The 22462-nt window shown below is 47.2% G+C and overlaps 1 protein-coding gene across 2 annotated transcripts in view; it reads right to left on the minus strand.

The window, feature by feature from the left end:
* Positions 1-22462, minus strand: part of TENM3 (teneurin transmembrane protein 3) — a 562235-nt gene that overhangs the window by 139827 nt on the left and 399946 nt on the right. For both annotated transcript variants that reach the window (XM_045821208.1, XM_045821209.1), the window contains one exon: positions 9783-10021. In XM_045821208.1, the coding sequence (XP_045677164.1) occupies positions 9783-10021 (239 nt within the window). The remainder of the gene's footprint in view (positions 1-9782; positions 10022-22462) is intronic.

The raw sequence follows: 22462 nt of genomic DNA on the forward strand, positions 1-22462 counted from the left end.
CTCTTTTGGGGCCCGGGCGGCCGATCAGAAGTGATAAGAGGGGGCAGGAGCTCACCAGTGGGGAGGGAGCAGAAAGGATCCACCTGTGGCCACCGTATAAGGAAGGAAAGACAACCCCAGGCAGAGCCAACGAAATCTAACAGGTAAAGAAAAGACTGGAAGTTGTCTTTAAAAACGCTGAATGTAGTCCTGGCTGGCGTAGCTCAGTGGATGGAGCGCGGGCTGCAAACCAAAGCGTCGCAGGTTCGATTCCTAGTCAGGGCACATGCCTGGGTTGCAGGCCACGGCCCCCAGCAACCACACATTGATGTTTCTCTCTCTCTTTCTCCCTCCCTTCCCTCTCTAAAAAATAAATGAATAAAATCTTAAAAAAAAAGCTGAATGTGACGGTCAGAAAACATCTTAGTACTATGCCGAAGTGGCCCTAGCTGAGGACTGGAACTGGTCTCGGACTCGCTGCGTCACGTCACGTGTGCTGAAAGTGCACAAGGGGAGGGTCTGACGGTAATGCTCCTTCTACCTTTAGGCCCGATGGGGGCGGTGGGGGGTGGCAGTTACCGGGACGTGCTGACCTCTTGGTTATCAGATGCAGGGGGACCTGACCCCATTCCCAACAGCTTTTGAAATACAGCAAACACATGTTTCACAGACGCCTTCAAAAGGCAGATTCAGAGAGTGCATGTTTGGAAAAAACCCAGAGATATCACCTCTTTTAATGGTTTTAAAACTATTTTCTGGGCATACTTCATAAGTAAAATTCTCAAAGCATGTATGTATATCATCTAAAATTAAGGGCAAGGAACATATAGGAAAGACTGCACATTCTCATGGGAATTTTCAATCTAGTTAGCCAAAATTTCCCCGGTAACATTTCTCTCCACTTCTCGACGTGAACGACAAAAAACGGTTTTAGCTAGGCTAACTCCACAAAGAAAACCAACGAATATCACAACTTTTTCCCTGGGACACATCTAGATTTTATTTTTATTATATCACAATATACTGGTTTTAATAGTCCCGGGAATTGACTTTTCAGGCCACATTTAGGTTTATGCGGTCACATTTAAGATTTGTCCTCATGTCGGCGTTTGTCGAAACACAGAATCCTCGAGATTATTCTGGTTTTAGCAGGAAACCCTTCTCTACAGCTCAGACTCACTACGGAAAGTTCTGTCTTCCATGCACTCTCCTTGCCTCTGACAGCCCTCCGTTTTCAATGGTCGTTAGGATTGTGATTCAGTGCTCAGAGCTGGTATTCTCTGAGGCACAGTCTCTAAGAGGGCGGGGGCTGTGCTACCTTGTTCACTGCTGTAGCTATCACAGCGTCTCAGGAAACAAATGTCACTCAGTAAGCAGAGTCTGAATGCACGTTGGATGGATGGGTGAGTGGTCACTCCCTTTTCCGGTGTTATATTAGTAAATTGCTAAAGAAGAAACCACGGAATCTCACTTTTAAGGAAGAAGGACAAAGGAACTAGACATTCTAAGGTTACGTATGAACAATAAATAAACGGAGTTTATGCATTTGGATTTTATTTTATCTCCTATTTTAGGAGACCTTTGTTTGAATATAGATTCAGTGGAACTTAAAGGTTTTATGCTGAATTCGTTCCTAAAATTTCTAGCAGTCTATAGGAATGATTGAATTTTGAAAATGTTTTGATTTTTTGGGGAAAAAACCTTTCACTCAAGGACATTTTTTCATTGCTTTTAGAGAAGGAGGGAGGGAGAGAGAGAGAGAGAGAGACATCGACTGGTTGCCAGTGATCAAACCCCCGGCCTAGGTGCATGCACCCCAACCAGGGATCACACCCGCAGACTTCCAGTTTACAAGACGATGCTCCAACCAACTGAGCCACGCAGGCCAGGGCTAGTTTTGCTTTTTAAAAAACCTTACATGTGCCAGTTACTCTTCCTTTCACTCCTCTTTACGCAGATAATTCTCTCCAGACACACTGCTCTCAGTGCCGCTAACCTGAAAGCAAGTGACACAGGCAACACCGATTCAGTGTCCACGCGGTGCAGCACCGGGATGGCAAATGTATTATGCTTTCCACTCGTCACTAGTCAGGAAACGCTGCCACACTGAGCGAAACCATAGCCTAAAACAGAGAAAAGAGCATGTATTTCACACGCAAGACCTTATGTCTGGCACGAACTGAAGTTTAACGGTAAAGGTATTTCTCATTGTGGCTGTCCGTGGTGCTTTTCATGTCAGGGAGATTCTTCTGCCTGAATGGTAGAACCAGTCTGTCCGTCTGTAGAATTCCTCATACCTTATTTATGCAGCTGGCCTCATAGCCAGCCAACAGGAAAAGACGTTACGTTGGGGTGGGAGAAGAAGACCGCACTTCTTACATCTGTGTCATTTCTTCAGCTTGGCAATGATCCCTTTTCATGCACAATAGTAACCAGGTATCAGGATAAGCTCAAAGCTACACATTGTTGTGCTGCCCTAATAAAAACCAACACAACTTGATGTGGAAAACATCGTGAGTGTGCCGTGCACAGCCTTCTCCCGCTGCAGGTGCAGCTCAGGAGTCACTGACGACACCGAGCTGGCTACAGAACGAACTTAATTTTAAGTGACCTCTCAGGTTTTTCGAGGTTTCTGGATGATTCGCTAGACAGAGAAGACGAGTCTTTTCTACAAATTAATACGGCTCCCACGGAAAGTTAGGGCAGCATACAAACAGGACGAGACAGCCAAAATGGGGGGTGGGAGAGCATGTGGGCGTGCACACACACACACACACACACACACACACGCATAATTTTACCCATACTCAGTGCCTCTTAATGGGAAAAGATGCGACTGTTGAGACTGGGTTTTAGGTTTTCTTCTTTGGCACGGGCAGAATCAGACGCTACAGTAGCGTGCTTTATCACACCCTCATTTTCCTCCTCTCCTCGGGTAAACTGTCTCACTCTGGGTCTTCACTCACCACTGAACCAGGCTGCAGCATGTCTTTAATTCCATGTATCCAAGGATAAAATAAAATGCTGACTTAAAATTGTTAGTTGACAGTTTTCCATCTTCTCGAACACAGGCAGTGTGTTTTTTTTTTTCCTGCAGTGTGATGAAATCGCATTAGTACTAAAATGGTACCATTGCCTCTCCGACAAAATGCATTTTCTGAATGTAATGCAGCGAGGAGCTCAGGGAAGAGGCTGCAGTGAAAGATGGGATGCAGTTCATTGCTCGGCTGTGTTCTGTAACCTAATAAAACAGCACTTTTATTACACAGACATGTCCGAAAAGAAAAGAAAGAATGTCACAACACATTTTATTTTGCCATATATATTTAAATGGTTGATTTCTTGTGAAGCGTGGAGGGCTGGCGTATTTTTCTTCCTGACCCTGAGTTGCATATATATAGCGCATATACAGCTAGTACCGCAATCAATTTCAAGGTACACCGAGAAGTAAAAATGTTCATAAAATGCAAATAGACAGAGAAGTAGGACAGATAACTGCTACCAAATCATAGCTGCAATGAACCTGGACTCGACAGCTTCTGTTTTGCTAGATCAACGGGAGGCTCCCGTTGCTAAACAGCCTTTGTGGCAGGATATCACAACATCTATTTTACGAATCAGTTGGTAGCAGATGTTCAAAGGAAATAAATAACTACCTATGTCTTTTTTTCCAGTGAAACAGAATGTTGAAAATGCAAGTCTTTCTCAGGTTAGCGGCATATGTCAGGAGTTCATTAGAAAAACAATGCTCAGTTATTTCCTGCCGTTGAGAAAGCAGTTAACAAACCAATCCCTGGAAATCTTAGATTTTTTGTGTGTGTGGGAAATCCTATGGAAGGTTTCAGAGCAGGGGTGTCAAACTCATTTTCACCGGGGGCTCCATCAGCCTCGCCGTTGCCTTCAAAGGGCCGAAATAATGTTAGGACTGCGTACATGTAACTACTCCTTAACAGTTGAGGACCTGAAATTACATTCGGCCTTTGGAAGGCAACGGTGAAGCTGATGGGGCCCCAGGTGGAAATGAGTTTGACACCCCTGGTTTAGAGGGAAACGGGAAGTGACTGTTGCAGAACACAGGGTTTGGGCTTCGGTGGCGGGGGGGTGATGGGAATGTTCTAAAACCGATGGCAGCACTGTGTGCAAACACTAAACACCGTCGCGCTGTACACTTTGAATGAGTGGACTGCAGGATGTGAGAATTACATCTCAGTAACGCCGTCATAACATTTGTCACGTGGATTATTGATTGGGGTAAACCAGGCCCAAAATCAAGAAAATAAGCTAGCATACTATAATTCGATAAGGTTTCTGTTTTCTCTAGTTTTCCCTAAATCTGAGGAACATGTGCAAATACGTTCGGTGCTACTCCAAGTGGGAAATGACTGGAATTTGCAGGCTCCGCCCAGCAGCATTTGGAGACGCTAATGAGGCGACCTGCCCGTGATGGCGTCAGGTGACGTCTGACTCGGCTTTGTTGCCGGTTTGAAGTGGTGTCAACCAGTAATTCAAACTTTTATTTTGATTTGCATTTAATGTTTCATTCATGGTCGTGCTTTACGATAAGAGGTCAGGGCATTTTTCTATCTGTACGACATCAGAATTTTAGGTTATTGCCCGTCCTCTGTGGGTGAAGAACAACAATCAAGACTCCTACTCGTCCCACAGCCACGCACAGAACGGGGAGCAGCAGGAACTAGCAGACTGTCTCTCTGTGATCCGTCTTTTGGCGAGCAGCTGCTTTCTACTGCCCGTGTTTACAATTTTCTAATCATCAGAACAGGAAAAAAAGAAGGGAAATGAGTTAGGGCCCAGGAAGTGTAGGGACAAGATTTTTTTTTACATGCCCATATCACTATTATGATCCAATGTAATGTGTGTGTTTAGAAACCAGTAGATTTTCATTGTGTACAGACACACCCGCTTACAGACGAATGCACTGGAGCAGGCTTTGAATCTGGGGCTCAGCAGTCTAACAGAAATCCTGATGTGACTGTTGACAAGAGGTCTGTCACGTGTCCAGGCGTGGACATCGGGTTGCGAAGAATGGGGAGGTGACAGGGCATGGCACACCCGTCCCATCACGTGCCAGCCAGAGTCTCTCCACTCTGCCACTCCTCTACCCACGCACAGCCTCACGATCTCCCATTTGGCCGAATTTTCTAACAGGTCATCTGTCCTTGTCCTGTCCAGGTGAGAGCCACTACCCACACGTGGCTGTCTAAGGTTGAAATTTATTAACAATAATAAAATGTAAATTCCAGCCCCTTAGTTGCAGGGGCCACATTTTGAGCGCTTGAGAGTCACACGTGTCTGGCGGCCACTGAATTAGCGCTGAAGTGGTCACGTCCTCACTCAGCGCAGCGTTTGACCCTGCCGGCCCGCCGGCCTGCTCCCCCAGGCGTGGTCGGCGGGCCACAGCAGCACCGCCGGCCGCCCGTCTGAGATACAGACCCTCCTCGGTTCTCACAACAAATCCCCTGAATCCGAATACGAGTTTTCACAAGATCTCCCCGTGATTCCTAGGACCATTAAAGTTTGAAAAGTCCTAGTCTGGACCACCTTTCTTCAGATTCCATGTTTTGGAACACCACTAACGCAATCGTTTAAAAACATAAACGCTTTGACTTTTCAGTTCTTCGAAAACTTCACGAGAGGCAGTGTGGAGGAGTGGCATCCTCCAGTTGCCAGCCCCCAGCTTCCAGTCCAGCCTCGTCACGTGCGGGCGCTGCGACTTCCGACACGGGACCTCTCTGAGCAGTCGATTCCTCTGTGTTCCATGGAGCTAGTGACTCAAAGCGCTGTGGTGAAAGTTAAATGAGGTCATTCACACACAGCCTGGAGCCCAGTGCCTGGTGAGCACCCCACGTGACCACTGTAGATGTTTCATGTCTGTTTCTTTCCTCGCCTTGCACGACCTCCTTTGAAGGTCGTCTCCCACTAACCACTCTGGCATTAAGTCCAGTAAACTGAGCTCCTCTTCACCTCCTAAGAATCACCTGCGAGATCAAGTCTTTCCCCAGCAGCTTCGGCCTGAGCTACTTTTCTTCTCTCCTCTCTGTTTTGCTCCCATGGACCATGTGGCTATGAAAGCCTGTGCTGTTAGAAGTGTCTTTGTCACTTGACTATGAGTTTCTAGAATGGAGCGCTCATTTGAACCTCTACCATCTGTTAGGGTGTCCAGAAAAATGTTGACCTCACAATGGTTATTAAGAAACCATAGAAGCACCAGAAGAAAATTTAAGTGACTTAAAAAAATAATATTAAGAGTAAATAAGGACTTTATAGGTATAGCATAAAATATAAGAAACTATGAAAAAAACTGATAAATGAGATTAATTTAAAATTTCCGTATGGTATAAGGAATACGAATATGAACCAAGTTAATATGCAATTGGGAAACATGACAAATGACTAATATCCTTAATAAATAAACACTTGTAAATCACAAAGAGTAGAATATTCCCAACAGAAAAATGTGGGATACTAGGCTATCCACACATATAAAAAGAAATAAAAATGGCCCATAAGTGTATGAGAAGATATTCAGCACTACTAATAAGAAATGAAAACAACAATAAAATGTTTCAGCCTAACAGATTCACAAAGGTTAAAAATACTGATAATACAAAGCATTGGTCATTGTGCAAACTAGGGAGTAATTTGGCCACAGCTTGCAAATTTAAAACATGCCTAAAACATTCCTGGCACTGCAATTTCTTTCAAAGAATTTATTCTAATAAAAAATGTGATCAACTGAACCCACCTGCACACAGAAACACATACTTACAGAAGAAAAGTCACTGCATTTTGGGGAACTGCTTAATTCAAAACAGCCATTAAATAAAGTTACACACACACAATGTTTAACGCACGATGAGTGAGAAAGCCTGGTGCAAATGCATTAAAAATACGGAACGTCAGACCTACGTACGCATGGAAAAGTATCTGGAGGGTGTACACCAGAATGTTAACAGTGGCCACCTATGCAAAAAGTTAATAGTGATCTAGGGGAATTAATTTTCACTTTCTTTTTCATCTCTCCTTTATTCTCTGTAATCTTTTGTGGGAATGGAAAAACAAAGAAACAACAAAGCCCGCCTCCCTCCCCTTTGCCCCCATTTCAGAAGTTATGCACCTTGACTGCCCTGAAATAACCTTGACCTCAGGGAAGAGACCCGTTAACGCCACGTCTTCATAACTGCTCATGACCCTATTGGAAGGTGAGAAAGAAAGTCTGGGGTAGAAACAATTCCTCGAGCTTTTTCCTTTGCATATTTCTTCAGGCTGTGACTTTACACGGACAGGCAACGTGAGAGAGTGCGGACCTCCTAGGGTCTGGGAAGCAAGTTTAAGGATGACGGCGCTTCATTAAAGGTCGTGAGGTCAGTCTGGGGATGACGCTGGTTTCCCCGCTGATTTGGGGCTTATCAGAGCGATCTCCCTGGACAGGAAGGGGCATCCTCTCCATGCACACTCCATGGGAATGAACACTTTCCCTGAGAGAAGAGCCCTGTTTTTTTCCCCAAGGGTAAAGGCGGTATCATTAGTCCAAAAACATTTATCAAGCTAACGGATGAAGAAAGTATATTCTTTACCTGATACAAAGAAAACAAAACAAAACAACCCACTGCATGAAGTGTGAGTCATTTAAGCAGAGGAAGACCAGTGAAATTCTCAGTATGTTTCTGCTTAATTAAAGCAATAAAGAGTATGAGATAATTCTTTGAGGATCAAACTAATTTTTTCCAGGTAACCCTTGGATTGCAGCACCTTAGTTTCTGGCACAATAACTGGGTCATAAGGAATCTCCAACAAACACCTGTACCCTGGTGGGTACCCACGTTAACTATACAATTTGTTATGTGTCCGTGTGGGGGCAGCTAACGTCAAAGGGAGGAGTTTTTGAGCGTGGTACCCGTAGGAATAAAGGATGATGCTAACTATGAAACAGTAAAAATGGGCAATTTGAAAAAGAAATATTTGAGCCTTTACTTAGAACTCTAATAATTATATTCACGAAAGGATCCTTGAAAAGGGAACATGTCTCACAAACAACAGTGATCCAATCTGACATTACACAGAATGCAAGGGTGTCAGCGCCGATGCCCGCACATGAGGGGCGATGGGTGGGGCCGGGCAGGGTGAGGAGGCACGTCTGAGAACAGCGCAGCCACACGGACCCCAGGCCCTCCCTGCACGGCAGGCATCTGTTCGGCCTGCACTAGAGTGAAAAAAATCCCTTCCGAAAACATAAGCTGAACCTATTGCACCCCATTTGTGATGGATGTACTTCAGGACCCTGCAGCATGCGTCGGCAGCATGCAGCCGGCGGACAGAAGTACCTGGCCCGGCTGACGGGACAGGGGGGTCCTCCTGACAGCTGCACGCCGGGAACCGGCTCCGAGTACTGAGTTTCGTCCCTGTGCGCGCCCCCCGCCCTGACCTGGAGTGCCACGGAAGAGCACCGCCCCGCTCCCCCCACTGCGTGATCTCGGCCGAGCCACAGCCTCCCGGGGACCTGATATGGCCCTTTTCACAAGGACAGAGTAAACTTTGATTGGAAACGGACAAAAGGGTGTCACCTGGCTTTCAGCCCAGACGGACAGCGGCCCTGCAAGGTGCACCGGACGCACTGAGCACGTGCTGAGGCCTGGGGGGCTGGGGCTGGGGTCACTGGAAAGACGCTGACTCATCAGTGGTGTCTGCCTGGTCAAAGGACAGGAGGTGGCAGCACGTGACATGCCGTGCAGTGGCCATCCCTGACTCAATCACCTCTTTGAGTTCCTTCACGCTCTACACTCTACTTGTCTCTTAAGTGTCCTGACTCCAAAGCACGTGATTTGTAACTAAGGAACATGGCAGCTAACGGTGGACACGGGTCCGAGGCACGAGCACCATACCGCTCCACAGACAGCCCTGTGGGAGTCTCACGTGGTCACAGAACCTCTCGGGGCACTGCAAACTGATTTGTAAACTTGAAACTGCTGCGCTGACCGTTGCTCTTGTCGGTCTTGCTCTGAGCCACACAGCCTGGGGTCTCTCTCGGGGGACCCCCTCAGCATTTCGACGTGGCAGGCCTTTCCCCACGCTCGGAAGCAACCCAAATCTGATGTGGTCACTTCTGACGTTTGAACCAACCACCTCCACCAGTGCGGATGCTCGCACGGGTTATGAAAGAGGCAAAAGGAAAATCCATAGCTTTCACAAGCAGCTCCCACCGCTTGGGTTGCTGGGAAGTGAGAACCATGGTCAGCGCTACCTCAGAGGAAATGACAAACCCACGTACAGGAACGAGCAGAAAAGCCTTTTGTTGTTGCGTGGACGCACGGTTCTCGGGACCACGTTCCCGAGTGCAGGAGGACGGTCCCGAGTGATGAGGTTTACGTGAGGTAGCTCTAAAGGTGTGTGATGTGGCCAAGTAGCAAAGTTCCCTGTGCACCGTGCACCGTGCGTGGGAGGTCCCTGCATCGTGCCCCTTCCCGAAAGTGCCCGGATTATTTTGTGTACGTGAAATGGCAAACTTACCCACGTTTCCACGAGGAATAAGTCAACCACAGATGTACACTATAGTTTGCGTCCGAGAAAGTAACTCATTCTTTATGCAAAGAAAGCTTTTCTGTTCATCTAAATTTGTTAGAAATCACTTCAACCACCTTGCCATTACAATGCATTATGACCAACCCCTTCCCCAGAAACTATAACCTCGGGATAGACTTCTCGACCAAATGCATAGACAAAACCAACAAAAACAACAGTACGAGGCCCCGACGTGCAGACAAAACAGTTTTGAGCCCGGCTCTTACCTATGAAGTAGGACAGGAGCACGGCCAGCAGCACGGAGACGCCTACGGCACACAGCGCCGTGCACTTCCAGCTGCAGTACTTCGAAGACTTCTTGAACTTGAAAGCGCTTCTCGACAGGGTGTTTCTAGGTAGCGGCCGAGTGGGCGGCGAGTAGACAGAGCCAGAAGCCATCGTGTACCCTGGGGTCGCGGTGCTGAACAGCGGCGTGGTCCCTGTCCCGGTTTTGAATAGGAAATGCCTGCGGGACAGGAGGACATCGTTACGCGGCGGCCACCTCCATGTCGACGTGCGAATAGGGTAACATGTGCAGACAGAGGTGGCGACAGCCGCGCCTTCGCTGTCCTCTCTGTCTTTCCTCATTTACTTCACAGCATGTTTAAAGACCGACAAATTCAGAACATGTTTTTTTTTTAAGCCAAAAAACCCGCAACCCGTAAAAAGACCCCGATGAAAGAGTGATTCGTAATGCTGTCGGCAGCATTTGTAAGTGCAGCCAGGGGCTGCTGCCCTCTGCAGCAAGCACGTACCTGGGGAGCTAGGAAGCTGCTCCGATCGCACCTGCTCAGGACCCTTCTGGGGCTGGCCTTTCTGAGTCACCTTAAGAGCATCTTCACATCCCCTTGAAGACAGCGCATCCTATGACCTCACAGCTACATGCGTATTTACAACTGCGTGAGAACAGGCACGCATGTGCACACAAGCACGTGTGACCACGTGGCTGTTCTGGAGGTCCACGGAAACACCCTGATCCTAGCCTCTCTCCCACCAGTGAGACTGTCCAGCCCGGCCACAGGCAGCCAGCCAGTCAGTTCTCAAGGGAGGCAAGCCCGTTTTATTTTTAGCTCAGGTCAAAGGTAACTGGGGAGGTAGAGGTGCTGGGGCTGGGCAGGGGCAGAGGGAGGAGGGGAGGAGTCACAGGACGCTTTCTAAGCCCGGCCTAAGTGGGTGAAGGGGCCGGCGAAGCAGGTGGTAGGTCAAGTATAGAAAGTTTCCCCAACGAGGGGGCACAGACAGGGGCACCCACTGCCCCACCCACCGTGGGCTCTCTTCCTTGGAGGGTGCTCAAGCAGCACCCGAATGATCACAGGACAGGAGCGCTCTTTGGGGAAGTCTGTGGGAAAGACGGCTGATTTTCAGGTTCCTGTTAATAAAAGTCCCCATGGTCTTCACAGTTTACACTTCATTTTGTGTGGGTGACTTACAATGTACTTAGTTCGTGTCTTGACAGCCACCACTCGGTTCCCCACTGATGGGCCCACTGAAGCCCACGGGCTGTGTCCTTCTTTCCCACCCAGGAGGCCGCAGGTGTCCTGGAAGAGCCCGCCGTGGCTCAGGGCAGTCGCACGCGTGATGATTTCAGGAGGTACACACGTACACAGCGGCATAGTTTGTGTCCTAATGCTCAAGTCCTCGTGTGGACGGGAGACTTACTTCATCTGAAGGCTGTGAATGCAAATTCAAAACGGAACACCCTCCGCACCAACCACGTGAAAGGGAGGTCACTGGTGTGCACCCTCGGTGTCGGGGACGCTCGCGCGGGCCGCGCTCTGGGTGAGACCACGGTGGGCAGCCCCTCCCCGTCCGGGCCAGGGGCCGGCGACACCTGTCACCACAGAGCAGTTCTGCCGGGACTGTCGTGACGGCAGCCGGACAACACGTGAATGACTGAGTGTGGCTGCATTCAGAGGATTGACTAAGAAATTTCCGCTTCACCAAATTGTCCCACGTTGTGAGACAGTCGTCGTCTTTGTGTGTTTGTTTCAACCACTTAAAGACGGAAAACCCAACCTCGCTCAGGATCACCACAGAAACAGGTGACAGGCTGGACCCGGCCTGTGAGCTGCGGTCGACCTTGATCTAGACCCTTCCTTCCTTCCTAGGATCACACGTGAGGAGGGGGCAAGGGGCTCAGGGGCCCATAGCAACAGGCTGCGTCTCAGTGCCATTGGGGGCGGAGCCTCTCCTCTCGGAGGAGGTGACTGTGAGGCTGGACTGTGGGGGGGCAGGACGTCAGGGACAAAGCTCCTGCTGAGCCCTGTGCCCTTCACCCTCTGTCACACCACCACACTCATTCTCTTCGGGGTGTGCACTGCCGTCAGCTGTCCTCCTGTCCATTTGTCTGCTTGTGTGCTGGGTTAGAGAGAGAAAATAATGACATGCTCTTTGAAGTGTGTTGTTCCTCTGGAAATGTCCCTCTTTGCGTCCGTGCTCTGCCTGACCTCTCTCAGTTCTGACAGCAGCTTTACTGTGTCACCCCCAGGAGAGGGGGGATGATGGAGACTGAACAGAGTCTGAGTCTGTTGCGGGCTGCCTAGCACCCAGGCTGCTGGGTGGAGTGGAGAGGGCTGGGGTGTAACCACAACATTTGGGGAAACACCGTGGGAGGTAGGAGGGGTTGCCCCCCGGGCCCCAGACCAGGAGAGCATTTTTTGGCTGCAAAGAGGAGCATCGGGGAGCCGACAGAGCTGGGGATGCACGGGGCCCCGGGAGAGCAGCCTGCCCGATGCTTGGTGGCAAGTCTGGGGCTGGGGGTGTGAGTCTCCAGAGACATCTGGGGGTCCCTCTACTGCCTCCACCCTCTGCTGGAGGGCTGGAGGGCTGCAGGGCTGAGGGCCCGGAAACAGCGGGGAGTGACCTGAATGTGCCATACAAACCAGTGGCATCTCACTAGCAACCAGTGTGCAGGCCTGTGGCCAGGCACAGTCTTTGGTGCTGGAAAGAATTTCTGCAGGAAAGCAGACACACTAAGGATGTGCGCTATGACTAAAATGTTGGAAAGCACTAGAAGTTAGGACATAAAGATCCCCTTAGACTAGAAAATGTTCTCACGGAGGGTTAGGAAGAGGGGGAAAGGGGAGTGGATGAGGGCAGAGATTCCCGGCACCTGAGAGACAGAGGCCCCGCTGGGCTCCCCTGGCAGATGCAGCCTTGAAGAGGCGACACTACTACCTGGCGTGTCAGGAGAGCAGGGCACACCTGAGACCTGCAGCGGTAACAGGATCCCACGCTAAACCGACGTGTGGAGTGCCGGGGGGCTGTCGTTATGAAGAGATCCCCGAGATGCCTGCATCTCGGCACGACTTGTAAAGAGGAGAATTATTTTCGTGGCTTCGAGAGTGGCGCAGGCATGGCGGCGGAGGGCACCCCTGGACCCGCAGAGGCCACTCGGACCGGAATGCAGGCGCCTCAGTAGCACCCTGGGGATGACACGGAGCAGGAAAACTCAATGGCTTCCTGCAGAACCTTCTAGCACCGGACCCTCCGCGCTGTGCTCACAGCAGCATGGAAGGAGGGAGAGACCCGGAGCGTGTGAGGAAAGTGTCTAGGAATGAGGGGGCTTCGGATGATACACAGGCAGGAGTTTAAAAAAAGCAAAGGTGTGTAGTGTGCCAGATTGATAGATAAGGACGACGGAGCCACTGCACTGATCTGTGGCCTGTCTTCTCCCTTCGGGATGCAAACCCCGTGACTTCTCATTCCCCGTAAGCACGTTCAGGACGTAGGCAGCGCCTGGAGCACAGCAGTTGCTCAGTAAGTACTGTAAAATAGATACCACGGTGACCGTTGTGCGGATGTGCAAGCGAGTCCCAGAGGAATGTAGTACTTTGGGCAAGGAGCCACAGCACAGCTAACAATAAGTAAAATGACAATAAAAGTAGACAGATAGAAGCCGGCAATTATAGGACCAGAATGGAAAGCATCCCGGGAAGACATGTCACCACGTTGTTCAAAGTGGTTCGGGTCATTTCTTCACGGGAAATGGGATTTGAACCTGTGCTACGGAACTCTACATTATCTTCTCCTTAACACTAAAAACGTGTACCTACTGTGCGCAAGACAGGATGCCAGACACATGCCAACTCCACATTAGACATCTCTGCTTCAGTTTCCAAAATCTGTGATATCAACACAGGATGTGCCTCTGCTCGGGCGACCCTGGCAAAGCACTCTTGCAAGAACAGGGCTCAAGTTTCTCCGAGGTAACACCGAAAATGAAGATGTAATATTCAGAACGACACTATTCATCAACATTAGTGGAATGGAAGACCGCTTTACCGCCAGAGAGTTTCTAACCTATTTAAGGCATGCATTTATTCGCGTTGTTGCCAGATTTTTGGCCACCGACTTTAACTCTCAGAAGTACACTTCCCCTTCCTCTGTCTGCATGGCCGCCCATACCAGGGGGCGTCCGATTAGTGCCTTGGAGCCACGAGCGCATCGTGACTACAGAAACATTGTAAGACTTTGGCGGAGACGCCAAATCACCAATGCACGCATTTTAAAATCACCCGTCTTCAGTATTGTCAGAGCATGTGACCACAGAAAGAATTTGTAAAGGCTGTTTGGACTGATGAGTTTTGAAGCCGATGACAAACAGGTGCTGTCATCACGTGAGAACAATCCCTTCAGGTAAGAGTAGCCCTTGAGGTGGATGTGCTACAAAACCCGTGTGACGGCCTCCTGGACGTGAGCCGGAGGGTGGAAAGGGTCCACCCGTTTCCCAGAGAGGGGACCATGTGCGTTCGTACGGGGAGGGAACCGTGTCACTTTCGAGGTTCAGACAGGACGTTGTCTGTCTGAAGTCAACAATGCTCTTCCCTTCCCCTGCAATAATAGAGTCTGCCTAGCACCGGACAAGCGCATATTGTGACAAACGTCTGCCCCTCAGCCCAGGACTTCCTCTGGGCGGTTCCCAGGGCCGCCGCCGCCACCCTTCGTTTGCTTCTGCAGCGGCGCGGAGGTTCAACGAGCAAACCAGCAAACTCGAAGGGGCTCTGAAATTCGGCTACGTGACGGTGGTACGGTGAGTGCACGAGCAAACGATTCGGTCCCCAATTCTCTCTAAGGCACGTGTGTCTGTGGGTTGCAACAGTCCTCCCCCGTCCTGTGACTCTTCGCCAGGCCCTCCGGCCCTGGGAATATGCTTCTCACGTAGGAAAAATTCTGCAAAAAGTACCATCAACACACACACACGGCTGTGACCCGGCACCCACAGGTGGTTTGCAGGATAAAGGCAGACATTTTCTTGACCTCTCAGCCCATGTTTGGGAATGGAACACGTGAATCCCGTGAGCATATTCCCCCGTGTGCCCGGGACTAAAGCGGCCGAGGCATGGGCCCCGTGGGAGCAGGCTGGTTCTGTTCTGAGGTTCCTCACGATGCTTTGTGTGATGCCTGCCTCCAGTCTCCACCCCCTCCCCCGCGAGGTCTGCACCACCACCCCCTCTGGTGTGGCGACGACCTAGAGGTGCACTTGAGGACACACGGTCAGACACTGGGACGGGGAAAGTCAGTTTCAGAGCCCCAGAGACAGCGGGTGCAGAGGGTCACTGAGCTCTAACAGTTGCTTTGTGGCTCTGCAGTCTTGAGGGGGAGCCTGTGTAGCAGCCACAGCGACCAGACACGAGCCGAGGGCCTGCGCAGCACAGCTCACGATGCTGCCACGTCACTGCCACGTCGCCAGGAAGGCGTCGCTGGGAAGGACGGCTCCGCATGGGCGCAGTGAACGGCTGCTGGTTTTACTGCTGACGATGAAAGGTCTGTGTCTTTGTGGCCTTCAGACCAACCTTAGCATTTCGGCTCCCACTTGCTGGTGTGTTTCTAAGCGATTGTCTCACGGGTTTTTTTTTCCTATGGGTCATGTCACAAATTTGAAATTAGTAGGGACAAAGACGGAAGCTCCTCACCTTTCTTGCTGACCCCAGGCCTGCCTCTGGGTCCCTCCCCTGCCTCTGGGGGGAGAGACACTCCCCCAGTGGACGCAGGGGTGATTTTCAATTACTCCTCTCTCCTGCCCCCCGCCCTGTAGTCAGCTGGTCCGAGGGTCCCCCTCCTTTCCTTTGTAGCATTGCTTTCTTGTTCCTTTTTGGCTGTGGTGAAGTTCTTCTCAGTTCTTATCCCTAACTTCCTCTTTTTAATCTCTTTGGCAGAGGCATGGAAGAGCAAAAAGTAACATTTTTCTCTGCTCTTAAATGAAATGTCATGTTTTGTACACTAGACTTGCACAGGACCTGAATTACTTCCGTACGTCCAGTCCTAGTATCTATCTACTCTTGTATCAGGCTTCTTACGTTGCTTCTTATAATTTGTTTTTTTTTTCACTCCATCTCTTAGCAGATATGCTTTGTTCCTTAGTAATTCTTCCCTTTTGATTGATTTTGTCTTTCAAAGCAGTAACCATAAAAACTTACTATCATAAAAATACAGTGGGAAAATAGCGACGACGGTGGCAGTAACTTTAAATGTGCCTTTCTACATTATATTATATGTAACACCCACTATCCAGGCTCATTTAAAGAGATCCTAACATGAAATACAAAATTAAGTAAATTCCAGTGCCTAGTTGGACACTGTAAACTTAGAAGTGTCACCAGGAGACAAGCGGGTTGAAAGTAACCTTTTGTTCAGCAGGCGAATCTCATCGTGGCATCATCCCTCTAACGCCAAGGACGTGGTTTAATAAACGAGGACGCACACGGAGCACCCTGGAAAGCATCCCGGGCAAAGGTGCTCTGACCCGACGCAAGGTGGTCCGAGTAGTCCCCTTTGGGGGACAGCAGGACGGGACACACAGGAGCCGAAAGGAGAGCGTGCAGCCCCCGAGGGAGACTGCAATCACACTAACGTCATAACTGGTCAGCTTTACAGAAAAGAGGTTTGTTTCTTCATTGTTTTTTATACAGTGTTAAAAGCCTTCATTGAGACGAACGCAGCAAATAATTAGAATAAGAAGAGTGTCCTAGTTACAGTGTCGGGTTTCTGTCCCTACGGCACATTGGAAACCATTGTTAGTGACACACAGACCCTCGGAAAATCCTTCTGTTGTATTTAACCTGCTCCATCTTAGGAAGAGAGAGACTCCACGGCACGGGGTGTGCTCACGCTCCCTCCTCCTTACTGTTCGTTGAACAAAGAGAGTAATTTACATCAAACCATATGCACCACGCTTAAATAAAATCTGTCGACGTCCTGCCTTCTACTTGCGGTTTTTAGGCAAATCAGTAGACACTTGATCTAGAATACAGTTTGCTTTCTTCAAATCAGATGCTCTGCTTTCGAAGATGGTGTGGCAATGAGGGGAAGATGGGTTCTGTTTGGTCAAATCGGCAGCCTTTTCAAAACCCAAAGTTCTTACTTGAGAACTACAACACTTTTAAGGTATGGGTTCCTTTTCCTTCGGGCAAAACAGGACTTCCTGGATTTAAAAGGCTTATTAAAGGTCTCGCAAGATTTCCTCCACATCAAACGACTCTTCCAAAATGACATTTTCAGATCTAAAGCAAATGAATCCCACACTTGTGGATTAAATTTACCTGGGAATACATGAAGGCTAAAATTACTACCCAGTTCAAAACAGTTCCAGTCGCTTGATAATACTTGTCACTTGGCAAAACAATAGATGGTTTGCCTAGCATTCCCTCGAAGATAAAATACTTCTTAAGAATTGTCAAAATACATACAAAATGAATTATTGAGTACTATTTTCCTTTGATATGGCTCATTACCACTTATTTAATTACTTGGTCTATAGCTGAGACTATATTTATTAAACACTGCAAGAGTTAAAACAGCCCAACATATTTGTCAGCATATATTTAAAAAAAATGACATCCATGGAAGATGATTATTAAATGTCGTCCAAGCACTTTGAACCCCTGTAATTCATGACCCACAGTCTCCTGACGTTTCACTATCAAAGTCTGAATTTTAAATTCCATAACTGGAATATCTGCTAAATGTATATTTAGCAATGTGTTTATAATGAATTAAACAGCTGTAAAAGCAGTTTATTTAAATGATGGGCTTTAGACAGTGACGCAAAGGAATACCACGTTTCTGGCAGCTAGAGAACGGAAAACTACAGAAAGCAAGCCCCTGTAGAGCATTACCTGTTCTTCATCTAGGCTGGGTTCCTGTCTGTGTTCTTGACCTTTAAGCCAACTGACTTCTCCACAGATACCCAGAGACCTCTAGTACAACGACTTACTGTGCTTCAGTACTGAACTATTGGGAAGACATCGCCATCAGTCAAAGATGCCGGCTCTCAGATGCTCCGTGAGGGCCCCGAGCTGAGAGATGGCAGAGGCTGCTGCGAATTCTCAGGGAGAAGCCCGCCCACATCATCAGACCGTGGAAGGGGTTCTGCACTCACCTACCTCTCCTGGGGACACACTTCAACAGGCTGATGCTGGAACCGCAGGTGCTGGTAGAGAGAGCCTTGTGAGTTCACCTAGTGGGGGCTCAGGACCCCGACAGGAGCAGAGTGGTACTTAGAGACCCTCCCATACGTTAAAGCAGTGGTTCTCAGGCGTCAGCCTGCGTCAAATTCCTTGCAAAGCTTGTTAAAACAGAAGGTCTGGGGAGGAGGCCCAGGGGCCGGGGCTGCTGGTGCAGGGACCCCACTTGGGGAACCGAGGCAGCGAGGTGTTGGCCGATTTGTTGCTTAGCTCCCGTTTAACTTGAAGACTCGCATCAAGAGTGTATAACAGATCAGAAATTCTAAAGGCTCCTGCTTACAAAGTCACTGCTGGCCGCTCACGTCAAGCAGCCAGTTTAGAACAAATGGAATTTCTACCAGACAAGGCTCAATCCGTCTGGCCTCGGAATCAAACGGCTTAGACATTTTTCATTGTCTTAAGTCACCTCGCTCTTAATTTTACTGTTACTCCCTTCGAATCGCTGCCACGGATGCCCAGCGTTGGAGGGGCGGGGGCTCCTTATCTACAGAACAACGTAAGGAAGAACAGTCTCTCATCCAGGTTCAGAATGAGCAGACATGCAGCCTACTTGGGAAAAAAAATCCTACACTGAATCCTCATTATTACAGTTAGATAGAAAGTTCCCTCTTTCCCCATTTAGCTGCTGGGGTGAAGCACACTTCCCAGGTGGGAAGGGAGCGCCTGGGAGAGCACTTCGCTGGGGTGCGGAGGGAGTGCCATGCGGACCCCTCGCTGACTGAGTTCCTCAGTGACCCCTGTGGTGGCGGGGGTGCCGGGCAGAAGCTGGAACTAGGAATAAAAATTAGCAAATGGAACTCAACAACTGAAAAGCCCTGTCTCAATAATGGATAAAATGGTAACGGTTCAGAAAGGAGACAATTTACCTAAACGTCAATACTTTTCTCTTTGCATTTTGATAATTGCATGTCTGCTATTTTGTGAATGGGATGAGTCTAGAAAAGGTTTATCTGCACGTGTAAGTGTGTGTCTATTTTTTAAGAATTGGCGGGGGCTTGATCACAGTGAATCAATGATTTTGCTTCTAATAGAAAGGAACAAATTTATTATAATAAATTAGACTGAAAATGCTTTATAGAAAGTAATACACTATGCATCCCTCCCTTGTAAAATATTTTAGATTCCTACTAATGAAAGTGATGCCTCTTTTGTAACTTTTAAAGTAATTATGGTATGCATTTTTAAAGAAAAATATTTCAAATAAGAACATCAAACACCCCCTAGGTGAGTAATCAACACCAGGATGTAAATTATATGCGTTCTGACGTGAAAACAAAAGAATAAATATGTGCTGATTCTGGCTGTGATGCGGTGAGTTAGTGAGACTGATAAAGTACTTCTTCGCACTGAGAGCGTGCTGTGATCGCAAATCTATTACACTTTTGAATTGATGGGCTATTATCTTTGGACAATTTTCACGCTAGGAGGTGATCCCGGTGAGAAAAATGTCTTAAATGAAAAGCTTATAAACAAGATACATTTCACTGCTGTTACCTGAATTAATATGCGCTAGTAGTGATTGAACAAAAAGTGGTTTGAGAAATAAAAGGTTTTTAATGCTTCTACCAAAACAATTGCAATATAAATGTATGAATAATTATACGTTTTAGCAATTGCCTCTGTATCAATTTGTAATTATATTAAATATATAGTTGTGTTCATTTTAAGTATAGCAATATGTGTTAATTGACCTCTGAAAGCTGGGAGGCAAAATTCCAGAGACTATGAAGGTGACTTGTGGGAAATATATTTGAGTGAATTCTTTAGTATCTTTTACACTTACTTTTCAGTCTTAACTGAGAGCCATGTAATGTAAGCATGACCACAGCTGTACAAAATATATAGGGCTACAAAAGGAAGCAAAATATTTTTATTATGACTTATTTTAACTTAGAAGTATCTAGAATCAAGTATCAAGTCATGTTACAGAGTTTGTTTGGGAGCAGTAAAAACTGAACAACATTACTTCTGAAAAGATGTAGAATTTTTTTTTGTTATTATCAAGAAGGCTAAAGTAGCTTACCATGCTCTGCTTCACATCTTAGTTACTTTAGTGGTTTAGCCATGGCATCAGATACATCAGTCTATATTAGATATTTCCTTATATGGTTTAAGACCTCAGTTATACCTACTGTTGGTACTTATTACATACTAAATGTATTGCAATTAAAATGTACATGATAAAGAACATCCGAGAATTCCTATGTGCTATTTGCACAAGACTTAATCTATTTAATTGTAAATTCATTTAGTAATTGATGGCCACCTATGCTTAAAACTGTTCAGCAGAGTTCTTTCTGTAAGCTTGAGACAAAAGTGGCGATCTAGATAAAGTGAAGAATTTCAGGTGGAGAAGTACATTTATGAAGAATGAAAGAATTTCAGAGTTTTAAGAGACGCTGAAGCTGTCCTAGTCAGATAAATGATAGTGAACAGAAGAATTTAACAAATCAGAACAGAAAACAACTAGCCCAAAGAGTGGAAAGTGATTTAAATAAAGCTCATTAATCACCTCTTTACTGTATACAAATAAAATATTACTTCATTTAAACTTCACAAAGTCTCTACTCTGTGTGTGTGTGTGTGTGTGTGTATAAAATCTACTTTTTCAAGATGAGGAAACAGCCTTAATATGTCAGCGCTGATGCAGGTACAAAGCCAAGCCTGTTTTGCCCTAAAACGTATATTCCTCACTAGCTGCATAACATAGTAGGCATTTCTATATGTGGAATGTATCTTAACTCTCATGTAGAACACACCTCTATTTGTATTTACTGCTTACCTAAAAAATGAGAATGGCATTAAGCTGCTATAATATTGAATGTGCTGAGGACCACGGAGCCTACACTCAGCCCTCCCGGGGCAAAGCCGCTGACGGCTGGTGGCCGAGAGAAGGAGAGTTCTCCGAGGAGAGCGGCTGGCAGGCAAGGCCTCACCTCCTAGTGTATGGCCTCTGTGTGATTAAGTCCAGGATTCTTCAAAATACTTAGGGATGCGTTCTGCACTGATCTTGAGCATCTTTTTTAACCATACAGATGTTACTCCATTAGCTCATGGCAGAGCACCCAAAATAATTATAACCCTTAAAAGCGAGTTAAATATATAAAAAGGAGGAAGCTCCAAATTTGCTTACCTTTTCTGTGATGACAAGTGGCTATCAGTAGTAGCCTACTAAGAATGTTTTGTTTTTTTAAATTATTATTAGCCATGACTGGTGTGGCTCAGTGGATTGAGTGCCAGCCTGTGAACCAAAGGGTTGCCAGGTTCGGTTCCCAGTCAGGGCACATGCCTGGGTTGTGGGCCAGGTCCCCAGTTGGGGGTGCATGAGAGGCAACCACACACTGATGTTTCTCTCTCTCTCCCCCCCTCTCTCTAAAAAATAATAAATAAAATCTAAAAAAAATATTATCAATCTGTCCCTTCAAACTAAAGGTAGTACTCAAGAATGAGTAAGAAAGTGCTGCTTCTCTAAAGAAACCATTAGTACAGAGAGAATATTTTAAAACTTACATTTGGAAATATTCCCATCAATGTACGATTTTGTTGCCAAGAAGAATGATTGTCATTTATAATAATTTTCAATTTTCTAAACGGCTTAAAGTCTGCAAAATGTGTTATTTTAGTAGGCTTTGTTCTTGTTTATTTAAAAATGTGAAAATGCAACAACAGCTTATAATCCGTTGGCTGGAGCACCAGTAAGTTAGCCAGATTTCAACAGATAGCGCATAATCTCAGCAATATTTGGATTCTAAGCAAAGTCAGGAAGAAAAGTCAAATTCCTAGAACAGGAGAGTTCCAAATCACAATGGGCCTTTAAAGGGAACTACAAAGATTAGATAATCTCTAAGATTAATTCCAGTTCCGAAGTTTGTTCTGGAAGAGAGTCCATCCTTCCTGCAGCCGCCCCAGCTGCCCCGGGACCTCTCCGACACAGCTGAGTGTCCCGCGGTGGCGGCACACCGGGAGACTCTCACACACACCTCCTCAGTGCATGCATGCATCTGAGCCTTGTTTTATGAAATGTCACTATGCCACCACTGTCGCAGATCATTCCCTCCCACATTACTCCCGTCACCTTGTCCCGAAACACATCCTGTCTGTGGAAAAGTCACTTCCCAGTTTACCTCTCCCAGGACATCATCCACGCCAATTAAATCGGTAAGAGGGGATTATTCTCGCAATACAAAAGCACCCATCCCCAAAGCTGAAAGGCAGAGATGAGCCAATGTGGACGTTCTTGGTAGATGTCCTTTCTCTTTATAAATACTAAATCAATTAGCATACTTTCAAACGTGTGGCCTAAGAAAGGAATCAGGAAAAGAAACTAAAGTGCTGGGAACTTTACACATGACAATTCAATAAATCCCTACAAAATCTTTGTGAACTACTATCAAGCTTATTTTATGCAAAAAAAAATGTAAGAGTAATCGGCCCAAGTGAGT

The sequence above is a fragment of the Phyllostomus hastatus genome, unplaced genomic scaffold (genome assembly GCF_019186645.2).
Source record: "Phyllostomus hastatus isolate PE091 unplaced genomic scaffold, TTU_PhHast_1.1 phas_scaffold_46, whole genome shotgun sequence".
In the NCBI taxonomy this organism is placed as follows: Eukaryota; Metazoa; Chordata; class Mammalia; order Chiroptera; family Phyllostomidae; genus Phyllostomus; species Phyllostomus hastatus.